Source organism: Gymnoscopelus braueri (assembly GCF_963280865.1).
Source record: "Gymnoscopelus braueri genome assembly, chromosome: 15".
In the NCBI taxonomy this organism is placed as follows: Eukaryota; Metazoa; Chordata; class Actinopteri; order Myctophiformes; family Myctophidae; genus Gymnoscopelus; species Gymnoscopelus braueri.
In genome coordinates, this window is record NC_137620.1 from 6,859,957 (window position 1) to 6,874,856 (window position 14,900).

Here is a 14,900-nt window from a genome sequence, read left to right on the forward strand (position 1 = left end):
AAACTTGGTGTCTATTTCATGTTTTTTTACAATTAGAAATATGATGGAAAAATCATCTTTATGATTGGGTGTGTCTGGACACCTAATTAGCATATTTCCAAGATGGCGACCATGTAAAAAATAGGTGTACCTTAACTTTTGATACTTTTGGCAAACTATTTTAGGTTTTTTGAGCATCAGAAACCTACTGGAATGATCAGATTTATGATTAAATGTATCTAGAGCACTTTAACTTCCATATTAACAACATAGCCATTATCCACCAAAATGTATTGCACATATATTTTCACACAGATAGAACAGATAGAATGTACCCCTTATTTCCAGATAACACGCAGGAAATTGTGGAAACAGAAGTATCTGAATCACTCACAACCGTTCACAAAGTTGCTATAGCCCTACATTTAGCTTATGTAGAGGAGCGACTTGAGAAGGCCACAAAGCCCATTTCGGATATAATTCCACGGACAAAAATCTTGACTTTTGCAAATCGACCAGACCGAAAAGCCAAACGCAATAACAGCATTCAGAAGCAAAACATGAATCTCATCACCCAACTATTCCTTTCCCTTCAATCGAGGCTGATGCAGACATGGCAGAGTTCTTCAAGTATGAAAACCAGAGAGAGCCACCCAGCATTTCCAACCAAGGGCTGTTACGCTGCGGCACAAAGGCGGACATACTTGAATGCTTGAATGTCCAAAAAGTCCGCATAGCAGCAGCTAAGAAGGCCACTGTAGTTGTGCTTGATGGAGCAGTGATGGCCCAAATGGTCCGGCCCCTCGCTGCAAATACATTCAATGAATACATAAACACCAATATTGCAGGGTTTGTTAGGTCATACATGAGCCATGACTCTGTTGAGCGCTTGGATATTGTGTTTGACACATATCCAGAGGAGAACCTAAAAGCACAAACGCTGAGGAATGGGGAAAAGAACTAAAATAGGGGATGGCAGAACTCCTATTCCAAAGCGTAATTGGAACAGTGAGTTCCTGAAAAATGAAGACAATAAGAAAGAACTGTTTGGACTTGTAACTGTCGAGCTCACGAAGGATGACATGCAGGGTAAACTACTGCTGTGTACGATTAATGATGATGTTCTCTGCAACAGGCCTGGATTCAATTTGTCTACACTTAAGCCTTGTAACCATCCTGAAGCAGACACGAGAATGGTTCTGCACTTGGCCCATGCTGGGGCCAATGGCCATAAAAAGGCTTTTGTCCGTACGGTTGACAGTGATGTTGTCATTCTTGCAATCCACTTTTTTGATGCATTAAAGATCACAGATCTTTGGATTGGCTTTGGCTGTGGAAAAAGCTACCGAGACATTCCTGTCCATGAAATCCGCAATGCAATGGGTCCTCAGAAGTCACTGGCATTGCCTCTCTTCCATGCACTGACAGGATGTGATACTACATCAGCCTTCCTTGGCCATGGGAAAAAGAGTGCATGGGCAGCTTGGGAGGCAACACCAGATCTCACAGACACCTTGGTTGCCCTCACCTTGGAGCCTGAGAAGATCAACTCTGTTCATATGCAACGTCTGGAGCGTATGGTTGTCATCATGTACAGTAAGAGCTGTGGCTGCAGTAGTGTAGATGAGGCCAGACAGCGGCTTTTCTCAAATGGTACAAAGTCCCTTGAGAACCTTCCTCCCACCCAAGCTGCACTGACTCAGCATGTAAAAAGGGCACTGCTGCAGGCCAGTTTTTATTGGAGTCAGGCAACCTCCGTCAAACTGAATATTCCCAATTTTGGAATGTGGGGATGGAACAGCTCGACAACAAAGGCTTGGGAACCATACTGGACCCATCTGCCAGATGCCAGTACAGCCTGTGCCATCCTTCTCCGCTGCGGGTGCAAGAAGTCTTGTAGCGGGCGCTGCAAGTGCTTTAAATCTGGGGTCTGTTGCACCTCATTGTGTGGATGTGAGGGTGCATGCACCAACAATGAGGGTCCAGCACACTAACCTGGATGCGCACACTTGGTGCAGCTTTTGTCTAGTTATTGGGGAACAAAAACAACAACAACGCCAATTTGGCGCTTTTAGACAAAAGTGAACGAAAAAAGGGCCCCCACTAACAGGCACTTCAAACACAAATTTTTTTGTGAATTTGTATTTTTCTAAGATGCTCCTTTTAACGCAGAATGTTATTATTATGTTATTTTTTTTTGGTTACCTCATTTTTTTTTTTTTTTTTTTTCATTATTATTATTTTTTTTGCGTTCGCTTCCCGCGTTCGCGTGTCTTACTTGTTATTATTATTATATTACCTGTGACCTCACCAATCACTCTAGCTCAGGACTTGGTCAAATGGCATTGCCATCCAGGAACTGAGCACCAAACTGATATTTCTGACCTATTTTCCACAAATGTGAAGGTATCATGGATTAAAGCAAAATAAAATCTCATGACTGAAAATGTTTGTATGGCCAAGTCCTAATGTGCGATTTGTGAAACAGTGTGAAAGGAACACCCCCCCACCCCCCCAACCTACAAGGGAGCTTGTAAATCGGCTATTTTCGCTGCACAAGATGAAGCTTCCATAGAAGATGCAGGCTTCTACCGAGTCCAAATGACTGAAATCAGTCGTGGCGACTGAGAACTTTAATCCATGAGGTATTGACATGGTTCTACAGAATGTCAGTAGTAAAAACAGGGTTGTACAATAATTATATAATGTGAAAAAAAAATCTTAAACCAAACTGTCTACAATGGGAAGTTATTTACATAAAGTCATTGACCCTATATACTATGAATACCTTTGCTGTCCAATGATGGTACCAAGTACAAATGCCATAAATAGAGTATTCATACGAGGTTGAGCTTGTTCATGTTCTCACTCAGTCCAGGAACAGTCACAGTACAATGATCCTAGTAAACAAAGCCTTGTACTGTATGGACAGCACAGAAAGCAGACCTCCAGGTTTATCTGAGGCTATTTCAGCTTCTTATGTGAAAACATATTCATTTTGTCTGTTAAGAAAATGTTTTTTTACACGTATTTTCTTCGCCGATTGTACATTGTTTGTAGAGTTAATGTTAGATTTTCTTTTTTCTTTTGGAGACAAGGATCATTAATCTATCACTAATAGTTCAAGGTTCTGAACGATGCCTGGCACCACAAATAGCTCACAACGCGTCACATTCGCAATGTGTTGTGAGCTTGTAGATGTACTTTTTTAATCACACAACACCATCATATGACACAGTATAAATGGGGCTTCATGCTCCCTGGCCTAGAACCTTGTGCTGCAGCACTTCATTCTGCATAATGTTTTTGATGAACCCTGCTACTTAAGTTATTACATCAGATTAGCTTTTTGAATGTGAAGATCCAACTCTGAAAAAAGAACAACACATTCCATATCAATCAACAAAACTGACATTTTTAATCTGTCGTTAACAGAAAATAAACATTTGGAACAATATTTAAGATAAAAGAGAAACATTTTTGTTCAATATTTAAAAGGTGAAAATAAACTATACCTCTGTACATGTATATACGATACCTCTGTACATTTATATACAGAGAAAGTAGGCCAAATTAAGGTTAATAAAATAAAATCTATCTGTAGGCAAATGACAGATAAACATTTTCTATATCTATCTGTAGGCAAATGACAGATAAACATTTTCTATATTGAACTACTTGAACATAGTAGTAGTGAATCTGTCTATACAGAAAATAAACATGTTCAATAAATGAAAAAAAAACAAAAGAATATGCACTGTACAAGAACATTATGTACACTTGAACTAACTGAAAAGCATCCGCTTGAAGCACAACATCAAGCTGGATTAATGTGTTGTTGCACGTTTCTAGAAGAGAGGGAAGATATCAATAGATTAATTTAAGACGTGGTAAAATACAGAAGAAAAAACAACTTCACTTTAGGAAGAGTATAAGCCACAAACACAATGCTTGAATTACAACTTATATGTTTAATGCAAGCAGCGATCTACAGGGCTCAGAGAGTTTGACACAAAGTGAATAACAACACAGCATTGAGTGTGTGGCTTGTCTCTCTTTCTAGGGATGAATATTAATTATGTCTTTCACATAAACCAAACGCACCAGACTTTGTGGCGTGTAGCCTCTGTTCTGTCAAAGTCAGCCAGCAGTCTGTTCACCAGAGTCAAGTGGACCGGTTCTCCCTTCTCATCATACAACAGAACTGTCAGTTCTGGCTCTCTGGCCTGGAGGGATGTACGGGAGGAAAGAAGGGACAAAGCCATTAGCTAGCCACTGTATTTAACATAGTAAACTCTTGACGTCATACTGCGTGACAATCATTTTAGTAGTCTTTTTTTTGCAACATCTCTGGTCTGTCTGTTGTCTGCTACAACTGCGATTCCCAGTATTAATTTAGAAACAAAACCACGGAGGTGCCGCTTCAAACCGAATGCTGGAGGGTCCTAACTCCAACGATATGCTAGAATGCAACAGCATCATTTTCGGAAATGGTATCTATTAACTTTAAAATACATAAATACGTTTCTGGTACATTTCCGGTGCCTGCATCGTTTTGAAGAGAGAAAAAATGTGTGTTTATAGTGGCTTTCAAAAAACAAATAACTTTTGTTTCATTGAAAAAGTTACAGTCACACAGTATGACTAAGTATTGTATTCCATTAAGCGTTGAGTTTCTGGATGTAGTTTTAAATGCCTAATCGCCACAGAGCTCCAGAAAGAAGCAGTTTGAACCCTTTAGTGAAGTGTGCACACGTTTCAGCCAGTGTGTGTAGTGGACTGTGCTATAAACATGCATCAATGAAACATGAGCCTGCGCGCACCACGACTGAAGCAGTGATTTTCCCGTGCAGCAGGTCGATCATGACCTGTGCGGCCTTGACGCTCCACTCAGGTCTGTAGGGCAGCATCTCCGTCTCCAGGTTGACCCTCGGAGGCCTGAAGCCACTCAGATGCACCTTCAGAGCACTGGCAGGAAACATCAGCAGCTCAGCAGGCATCTGACGTAGCCTGGGGAGGAGGGTACGGACACGCACAAAACGTAAATGAATAGGAAACTATCCCCACAACATGATCAACAAATCTAAAGACCCACCTCTTCTAACCTTCTGTTAGTTCTGTGTTCTGTTTAGTTTTACTCTTGAGTTTTCATTTTGCTTTTATATGGCCCTATCATGTTGTTGCTGGTTGAGCTATATAAATAAAGATGACTTGTACAGTGCTGTGAAAAGTAAGTAACTGAAAACCTTTGTCCTAATAAATCCTTTCAACACTATTGACAGTTAATGAGGAACTAAACATGCCATTGTAGCTCAATCATGCCTCCTTCATACAGTATATTTCATCAGGATGGGGTCTAATAAAGACATGGCTTCATGTGGATCTTACTTGCTGGTGGGCACGGTGTCGTCCGACCCATAGGCTACATGTTGCACCAACAACTCTGGTGGGTCCACGCTGCCAAAGTCCATCAGCTTGGACCGGTAATACCTGCCATCATTGTACTCTGCCAGACACACACCTCCTGAGGGCACACACACATTAAACGTGTCAATAGACCTGAATGATCCACGCAGTCATGCACACACACACACACACACACACACACACACACACACATTAAACTGAATTGAACCTGAATTACATTTTTCAAATTTCCCTGATGTGATAATTACTGTAAAAATAATTAAAGTCCTTGGCCCAAGGGCTGGCGTAAAGTGCAACAGGGTAACAGAGACATACTGTAGCGTGCCGTGTAGAGACACTAGACTACACAACAGACAACAGATCTGCATTGTGAACCAAGTCACAACAAGGTCTTTTACCTAAGGGGTAGTTGGAGAGGTGTGGCAGACTGTCTTTATTTGCATTAAGTTTGTTCATGGCTTCTTCCAGAGTCTCTCCATTCACCAACACAGCACCAGCCTCCACAGCACAGGAACACCTACAGAGTACACCTTATGTATGTCATCATGTCTGTTTAATCTGTCCTTTCTCCTTTTGTTGAGACAGACTAAACAGTCTTACACGCCGGAAGCATGACCAATAAATCAGAAAATGCCTCGGGAATATTTAACTTCAAACTATTCATTTGGTGTTGCCTCATTCATACAGGGTGATACTTTTATCTGCTGTGAAAAGTCAGCCTTGTTTCGAAAATATAATTGTTACTTTATAGCTGTGAAATATTAGTAATGTAAGTTGTGTGGATGTACTCATGTTATGACACAAAACAGTTTAACTGACTGCAAATTAATCACACAAAATAAACACTCCAGGTGTGCAAGAAGCTGGGCTCACGTTAAACAATTCTGGTTGCATCGCCCACAGATATATGGATGATCAAGGGTGCATCAATCCAACCCCAGTTTCAAACCCCAAAGCTCAGCTCCCTGATCATCCTTTAGAGTGAGTGCAGCTTAAGGTTGTCCTTGCAGTAAATGTATAACGTTACATCATAAGAACACAGTGGTGTCTGGTACGGTACCTCGTTGGGGGTGCAGAGATGTTTGACCCGGACCCTGAAGGGCTCTCCGTCCTTGGGCAGATTGGGGTAGGAGAAGGGACCCAGCACTGGTTCATGTGCCATCTCTAGACCCTGGAGGTTAAAACAGCATCACTTAACCTTCTCCCGTCACCACAAGCAGTGTGTTCAATACCAAAGAAAAGGTACCCGACTGCTGCAGGACTGCAGCGCAGCAGATATTCTCATTAAAGGCAGCTCCTATCTTATCAGGTCTGAGGATGTGGTTGATGCCATTAGGTTGTTAGATAACAACAAGCAGGGGTCATCGCCATGCTGGCTTGTGGTGGACATTTTATTCAAAATTCATTTCTTTCCAAGGACATTGAGCGGACAATAATATTACCAGAAACACATAAAGAGCTAACCCTGAATGACCATAACAGGTCTGTAAGAGTGTTCAAATGGAGCCAAATGGACCCGTAGGGTCCATTTGGTTCCATTTGTAGCCTACAATTTTACGCCATAAACACAGTTAAAACAAGCACTTTATGGCTGCCTTATGCCTTACGTGAAGCATAAGGCCGTTTCAATTCATTCCCTATGGAAGTCACGTGGTTTGATAAGGCTGACTTGCCTTATGGGAGGGGGGATAAAGCCAGAGAGCCGTGAGGCACGCATAAAACAGCAAACCACGTGACTTCCATAGGGAATGAATTGAAACGGCCTTATGCTTCACGTAACTTAAGGCATAAGGCAGCCATAAAGCGCTTGTTTTAACTGTGTGTATGCGGCCTCAGAGTTATGGGGGTCCTTGACAATTAGATGCTTGAGAACCACTACTAGTGGACTCCTAATGTGCCATAATGTCAAAGTAAATCAGTGTCATGACATATTGTGTACGGACAAATTGATGACCCCTGACAACAAGGCATGTGGCATGCATCACATCACAGCAGGACACCTCAAATTTGCAATCAATACAATCTGCCCTTTACTGGCCTTGTGTTTTACAGGTATGTTGGGTCATGGGGTCATGGGTACAATTAGTAGCTGTCCTTAAAGACAAGGCAGGTAAACTAAACAACAGCATTGACAACAATAGACCTATCGCTCTGGCCAGCATCCTCTCCAAAGTTTAGGAAATGCTTGTGCGCCTTGAAATGTTTGTCCTGACTGCAGATAACCAGTTTGGATTTAAAGAAACACGGCACAGACTTATGCATCTTTGCACTTAAATAACTGATTGCCAGCTACAGTAGCCATAATTCCACTGTCTTCATATGCTTCATTGATGTGTCTCAAGCTTTTGACAGGATTAACCACTACAAACTGTTTCACAAGCTGCTTGATAGAGGCACACCTAGACACATTGTACTGGTGTTTTGGTGTGCAAATCAGAAAATGCAGGTCAAATGGGGTAATGTTACATCTGCCCATTTCTCTGTTAGCAATGGTGTACGCCAAGGGAGGATTTTGTCTACCGTTTTATTCAACGTTTACATGAATGATCTATCCATTGAATTAAACAAGTGCAATATGGGCTGTCTGATAGGTAACTCTATCATCAATCAGCTTATGTACGGTGTACGCTGATAACCTGGTCGTGCTAAGTCCTTACAGTGGAGGGTTACAGCAGCTACTGAAAGTTTGCTCAAAGTATGCCAATGATCATGACATAATTTATAATGCAAGAAAGAGTATGATTGTGAGAAGCCATGAGGACAAGAAATCGTCTTTCCTAGCCTTTTACCTATGTGACATTCATCTATCTGTGTGCCAGGAAATCAAGTATCTGGGCCACATTGTTACTGACAATATCCAAGATGATAGAGATATGTGCCGCATACTTTATGCCCAGGCCAATATGCTGCTTTGCAGGTTCAGTGTGTGTTCTGATCCTGTCAAGTGTGCACTTTTTAAAGCATTTTGCACTCCCGTGTATACAGCCTTCTTGTGGTGCACATGCAAGAAGGGTAGTATGCGGAGGCTTAAGGTGGCTTACAATGATGCCCTGAGGATTCTACTTAAGGTCCCTAGATGGCATAGTGCCAGTCACTTATTTGTGACATGAGGTATCCACACTTGTGAGGCTCTCTTACCAAAAGTCAACTCATTGTAAGGTAACAACATCATCTAATAAAATAAAATATCTATAATATCAATATAATATCTAATAAATCTAATATAATACAGTGATGTTGTTAGACCTTCAATAAAGTGAGTCCCGGGACTCACTGGTTGTCATTTGAATGAGTCCCACTAATCTTAGATTAGATGTAGGCCTATTTGACAGTGCAGAAGCATAATTGCTTCGATGCCTATAACAGTAACGAGTGTCAACGAGCGCCAGCTGGACCTGCACACCTGCCCTCTGCAGTGCTCTAATTTGAAAGTGACTTGAGTCTGTCTCATTTCTCTGCAAAAGCCCTTGAATATGATGGAATATGATTAAGGATTACTGTGACTATGGTAAGCTCACATTTCATATCACACACCCTATATACTCCTGTAACTTATTTAAAAATGATTTAAAAAAAGCGATACTAAACACAGTGCAATTAAATGTTACTAGCTCTGGGCAAGTGTTCTAAACACAAATAACAAGTAAACAATACTAATCACAGTGCAATTAAATGTTACTAGCTCTCGGCAAGTGTTCTAAACACAAATAACAAGTAAACAATACTAATCACAGTGCAATTAAATGTTACTAGCTCTGGGCAAGTGTTCTAAACACAAATAACAAGTAAACAATACTAATCACGGTGCAATTAAATGTTACTAGCTCTGGGCAAGTGTTCTAAACACAAATAACAAGTAAACAATACTAATCACGGTAAAATTAAATGTTACTAGCTCTGGGCAAGTGTTCTAAACACAAATAACAAGTAAACAATACTAATCACGGTGCAATTAAATGTTACTAGCTCTGGGCAAGTGTTCTAAACACAACACAAATAACAAGTAAACAATACTAATCACGGTGCAATTGAATGTTACTAGCTCTGGGCAAGTGTTCTAAACACAAATAACAAGTAAACAATACTAATCACGGTGCAATTGAATTTTACTAGCTCTGGGCAAGTGTTCTAAACACAAATAACAAGTAAACAATACTAATCACGGTGCAATTAAATGTTACTAGTTCTGGGAAAGTGTTCTAAAATACAAATAATAAGTAAACAACACTAAACACAGTGCATTTAAATGTTACTCGCTCTGGGCAAGTAAACAAAGATATGTTTACTCAAAACAATTAAGTAAATTGTATTTTTTAGTACACGTTACTTGATTAAACCTAGTATTGTAACAAATGAGTAAAGCTAACTCATTTATCTAGGTAAAGATAGCTATTGGATTTTACAGTGTGGTCACTACATCTCTGAGGAGGCATCAATTTGGGGCGACCATAGCTTAGTGGGTAGAGAGTTCATCTGGTAATCAAAAGGTCATGTGTCCAAGTGTCCGTGAGCAAGACACCTAACCCTAACTGACCGAAACAAATCCTATTGTCATGTCGGCCTGCAGCCAGTATTTTGATAATAATTATAATTTAACAACTCTTATTGGGTACTTTTTGTATTTTGCACATACTGTCAGTGGTGGAAAGTAACTAAGTACATTTACTTAAGTACTGTACTTTGAGTATTGAGGTTTTTGTACTTTACTTGAGTATTTCCGATTTCCAATACTTTTACTTCTACTCCACTACATCTCAGAGGCAAATATTGTACTTTAACTCCACTACAATTATTTGAAACCTTTAGTTACTAGTTACTTTTCAGATATAAATGATCACATTATAAAACATACATTAACCACTTTTACCTTTTTTATACCTAGGCTATTTGAAAATAGCCGATCTACAAGCTCACAACGTGTCGCATCGCGACGCGTCGTGAGCTTGTAGATCTGGTATTTTCAAATATTTTAGTACTTTTACTTTAGGTACTTTAAGTACATTTTGATAACAATACTTTTGATTAGTAGTTTTGTACTAATTTTGAACACCGGACTTATACTTGTAACGGAGTACTTCCAAATTGCAGTATTGATACTTTTACTTAAGTAAAACATTTGAGGACTTTTTCCACCACTGCGTACTGTACATGAAATGTGTCCTCTGCTTACCCATCCTAATTATTAAGAGCAAGTGGCGCTATTAATAGGCTACAGCAGATATAGGGGTCTTCTCTCTCTCTCTCTCTCTCTCTCTTTGTGGTTTTCAGATGAACGTGTCCATCCATGGTACTTGTCTATTTATCTGTGCAAAGAATAATAACTATAACTGGACCAGCTACTGAGTATGGTCTGACCGTGTTACACATTTACCATGATAAAAATCACATTTCATCTTATACAATATATTGCTTTTATATTTACTACTAGGCTATGCAGTAAAATGCTGCACACCAGTCTTCCTGTACTCTCTGTTCTTTAGTTTCCACCAACGGAAACTAAACAACTGTGACCACACAGAGGTGAGAACTGAAACTTTCACATGAGCCTCGGTTGAGCTTCAAAGGTGTAAAGCAGGGGGAGGCAACGGGTGCCAACGTTGGCACAGGGGAGGGTGATCACACTGGCACACTGGCATTAGTGTGAGAAAAAGGATGTTTCTTTTCAAATAAAATGTTGAAAAAATGTAGTCAATTAAAGTTCCCTCACATCTGTATGTAAATGATATCCTGCACATAATTCTACACTCATTTAAACTCTGAACTCTGACTGGGGAGGGAGTCTGGGAGATAGTTGGGTTATTGCTAATGATCCGAGTCTAATGATCATTACCATGTCCTGATGTGAAAGAAAATATTTCAAAAGAAGACAAAAAATCAAGGTTGATAATGTATATTATGTAAAATCTAAATCTGTTGGAAATATTTTATTTTGATGTAATGTCATAATTAAACTTAAGGTTCGGATAAATGGGTGAATATAATCCACATTGTAAAGTGCTTTGGATTAAGGTGCTATAAAAATGCAGAACATTTACCCTTTGCACAGATAAATAGACAAGTACCATGGATGGACACGTTCATCTGAAAACCACAAAGAGAGAGAGAGAGAGAGAGAGAGAGAGAGAGAGAGAGAGAGAAGACCCCTATATCTGCTGTAGCCTATTAATAGCACCACTTGCTCTTAATAATTAGGATGGGTAAGCAGAGGACACATTTCATGTACAGCACGCAGTGGTGGAAAAAGTCCTCAAATGTTTTACTTAAGTAAAAGTATCAATACTGCAATTTGGAAGTACTCCGTTACAAGTATAAGTCCGGTGTTCAAAATTAGTACAAAAGTACTAATCAAAAGTATTGTTATCAAAATGTACTTAAAGTACCTAAAGTAAAAGTACTAAAATATTTGAAAATACCAGATCTACAAGCTCACGACGCGTCGCGATGCGACACGTTGTGAGCTTGTAGATCGGCTATTTTCAAATAGCCTAGGTATAAAATAGGGTAAAAGTGGTTAATGTATGTTTTATAATGTGATCATTTATATCTGAAAAGTAACTAGTAACTAAAGGTTTCAAATAATTGTAGTGGAGTAAAAGTACAATATTTGCCTCTGAGATGTAGTGGAGTAGAAGTAAAAGTATTGGAAATCGGAAATACTCAAGTAAAGTACAAATACCTCAATACTCAAAGTACAGTACTTAAGTAAATGTACTTAGTTACTTTCCACCACTGACAGTATGTGCAAAATACAAAAAGTACCCAATAAGAGTTGTTAGATTATAATTATTATCAAAATACTGGCTGCAGGCCGACATGACAATAGGATTTGTTTCGGTCAGTTAGGGTTAGGTGTCTTGCTCACGGACACTTGGACACATGACCTTTTGATTACCAGATGAACTCTCTACCCACTAAGCTATGGTCGCCCCAAATTGATGCCTCCTCAGAGATGTAGTGACCAAGCTAAGAACTGTCCACACTGTGTTAATGCTAAGAAGAGTTTTATTATCACACAGCAAACGTGGTCTGTACATCACACCTCACCTCACATTGTTATTCTCACACATCTCAATGGACACTTTTTTTTAAAGTCAAACCTAAAGTAAATTAACCTTTGAATAATCAAATCAAATAAACTTTGATAATAAGTAATACCATTATGTAATGATAGTCAAACACAATTATAGTAAGACAATTCGAGAATATAATAGCCTAAATACATTTTATTTTGTTCATAAAGCCTGTTGAAAAAGTAACTATTTTCTGGTCATGTAGATCACTGTTTCTCAAACAGTGGGTCGGGAACCATGTCTGGGTCACAAGTAAGTATCCTTTTTCGGTTTTATCCTGTTTTAAATTATTATTAAAAAATATATTCCCAAAAGAATAACATTTTCAGAATTTAAAAATACACTTCAAACATTTTTCAAGAGAATTTCATGAATGAAAGAAATTCCATGAAAAAAAAACACTTTTATTAAGTAGTGAAAATAGCCGATCTACAAGCTCACAACACGTCACATTGCTACGTGTTGTGAGCTTGTAGCTTTCACTAGTTTGGGTCCTAGGGAGACAAATGTCTTTTTTGGGTCTTGAGATGGTGTAGATGACGGTTAATGTGATGAGGAGTATTTTCTGGTCATATAGATGATGGTTAACGTGATGAGGAGTATTTTCTGGTCATGTAGATGATGGTTAAGATAAGGACGATGCATAGCACAACTCAAGTTCTGCTGATAGAGAGAAACACCAGGATCTTCATCTGGTTACAACAGTCATCTTCCTCACCTTCCCCACACACTATCTTCCCACATGAAGCCACAGCATAGTTAATACCAGCAGTTTTGACGGTACAGTTCAGAGAGTCTCCAGGCTGGACTGACTTCTCTGGAGGATGCTGGACAATCACTTGGATGCTGGATGAGGAACCTTTGACATGGAGCATGATTCCTTCTTGGAACTCAATTAGATTATACATCCCCATTCCACAGTAATACATGGCAGAGTCTGGCAATTGCACATCCGAGATATTGAGATGATTTATTCCATTTCCTGAGACCACAGAGAAACGGGGATCGTTCTTAAATTTCTCTGATAAAGTATTTTCCTCTCGGTAGGTGTTCCGGGACACTAACAGCTCAGGTTTATCTCCAAAACTTTGCTTGTACCATGCTATAACACCACGACCATCTTCATAGAAACAGTGCAAAGTCACTTTGTTTCAGCCGTCATGAAATCCTTCCGCGGTTCCAGCACAGATAACTGAGCAAAATGAACTGGAAACAGAAAGGAAATATATATATGGGTGCGATCTCACCGAATTTAAATTCTGCTTATGCAGCTGATTCTGCCAATGCTTTTCAATGGGAACGGAGTGTTGACTGCACCCTGAATCTATAATAGAATTCAGTTAAATGATTATTGGAAAAATTATTAAGGTATTTTACCTTCTCTCCATAGAAGTAGACACATGAGATGCAGGATGATCTTTGATGCTGCCATCGTCTTCAAGTGTGTCTCTTGAGTGGTAAATGCATGGGTTACCGAGGCTACTTGAGTGGAAACAGTTTACGGACATAGACCACCTCTTAAGAGGGGTGGCTGTTTGTGATTGGCCAAAGTGATTGCTTTGTCTTGCAATGATGTCACGAGAGACTGACAACAAATATAATAGAATCAGAATCAGTTTTATTGTCACATCACAGGTTTACAAGGTAAAGAAGTGGGTGAAATTCGTTTTTGTACATCGTTCCCATCGCAACGTTAATTTTCATAGAAAGAAGAGGGGGGGGGGAGAAGAAGAGGGGTGGGGGGCAAGTGGGAAGGAGATCAAAACAAGAGAGCAACAGAAGGCCAGACAAGTTATCTACATATTTACAAAGTACCTGAGATAATAAAAAACTAAGGTGCCTGAGCATAGCAGCAATGTATGTATACTGTGCATGTTATACTTATACTGTGCATGATATACATATGGACGTTAAGGTGCTTAGAGAAAAAAAAGCACAATAAAAAGACAAAAAAGTCAGTGCGTTATACATGGGATTAAGGTGCAAAAGGTCAGTGCGTGTCCACCTAGGGTGGACTGACCCTAGTATAATCCGCAAGTAGCTCCATGAGGGAGTGCAGCAAAAAAGTCATTTGTACCTGGTGTAGTCCACAGGTGTGTCCGAGGGGGAGCTAAGTCCAAGTCATTGTCCCTGGTATAATCCACAGGTGTGTTCAGGAAGAGCCAGAAAGGTTTTGCACCGCCTGCTGTCAGGCTGCTGAGCAAGGCTTATGCCTCATTCAGCATCCTGACAGCAGCCGGATTAAAACTACACCAGTACCTGGTGGTGGAACTCTTGATACTGCGGTAGAGCCCCTTGCCCGGTCGCGGTCGTTGTAGGGGTTTGAACAGTCTGTGACTTGGGTGGTGCTTGTCCTTGATGATGCGCTTGGCTTTGACCACGCACCGCTTTTTGTACAGTTCCTGGAGCGCTGGGAGCTCGATT

The 14,900-nt window shown here is 39.9% G+C and overlaps 1 protein-coding gene across 1 annotated transcript; it reads right to left on the minus strand.

Annotated features, from left to right (window-relative positions):
* Positions 1 to 838: 838 nt before the first annotated feature.
* LOC308101317 (RING finger protein 17-like) lies at positions 839 to 6,568 on the minus strand (the record flags this gene model as incomplete). The annotated part of the gene is made up of 6 exons (XM_080450741.1): positions 839 to 904; positions 4,089 to 4,205; positions 4,803 to 4,989; positions 5,368 to 5,503; positions 5,805 to 5,904; positions 6,467 to 6,568. The coding sequence occupies 6 exons, from the start codon at positions 6,566 to 6,568 to the stop codon at positions 839 to 841; spliced, it is 708 nt and encodes a 235-aa protein (XP_080306867.1).
* Between the last annotated feature and the right edge of the window lie 8,332 nt (positions 6,569 to 14,900).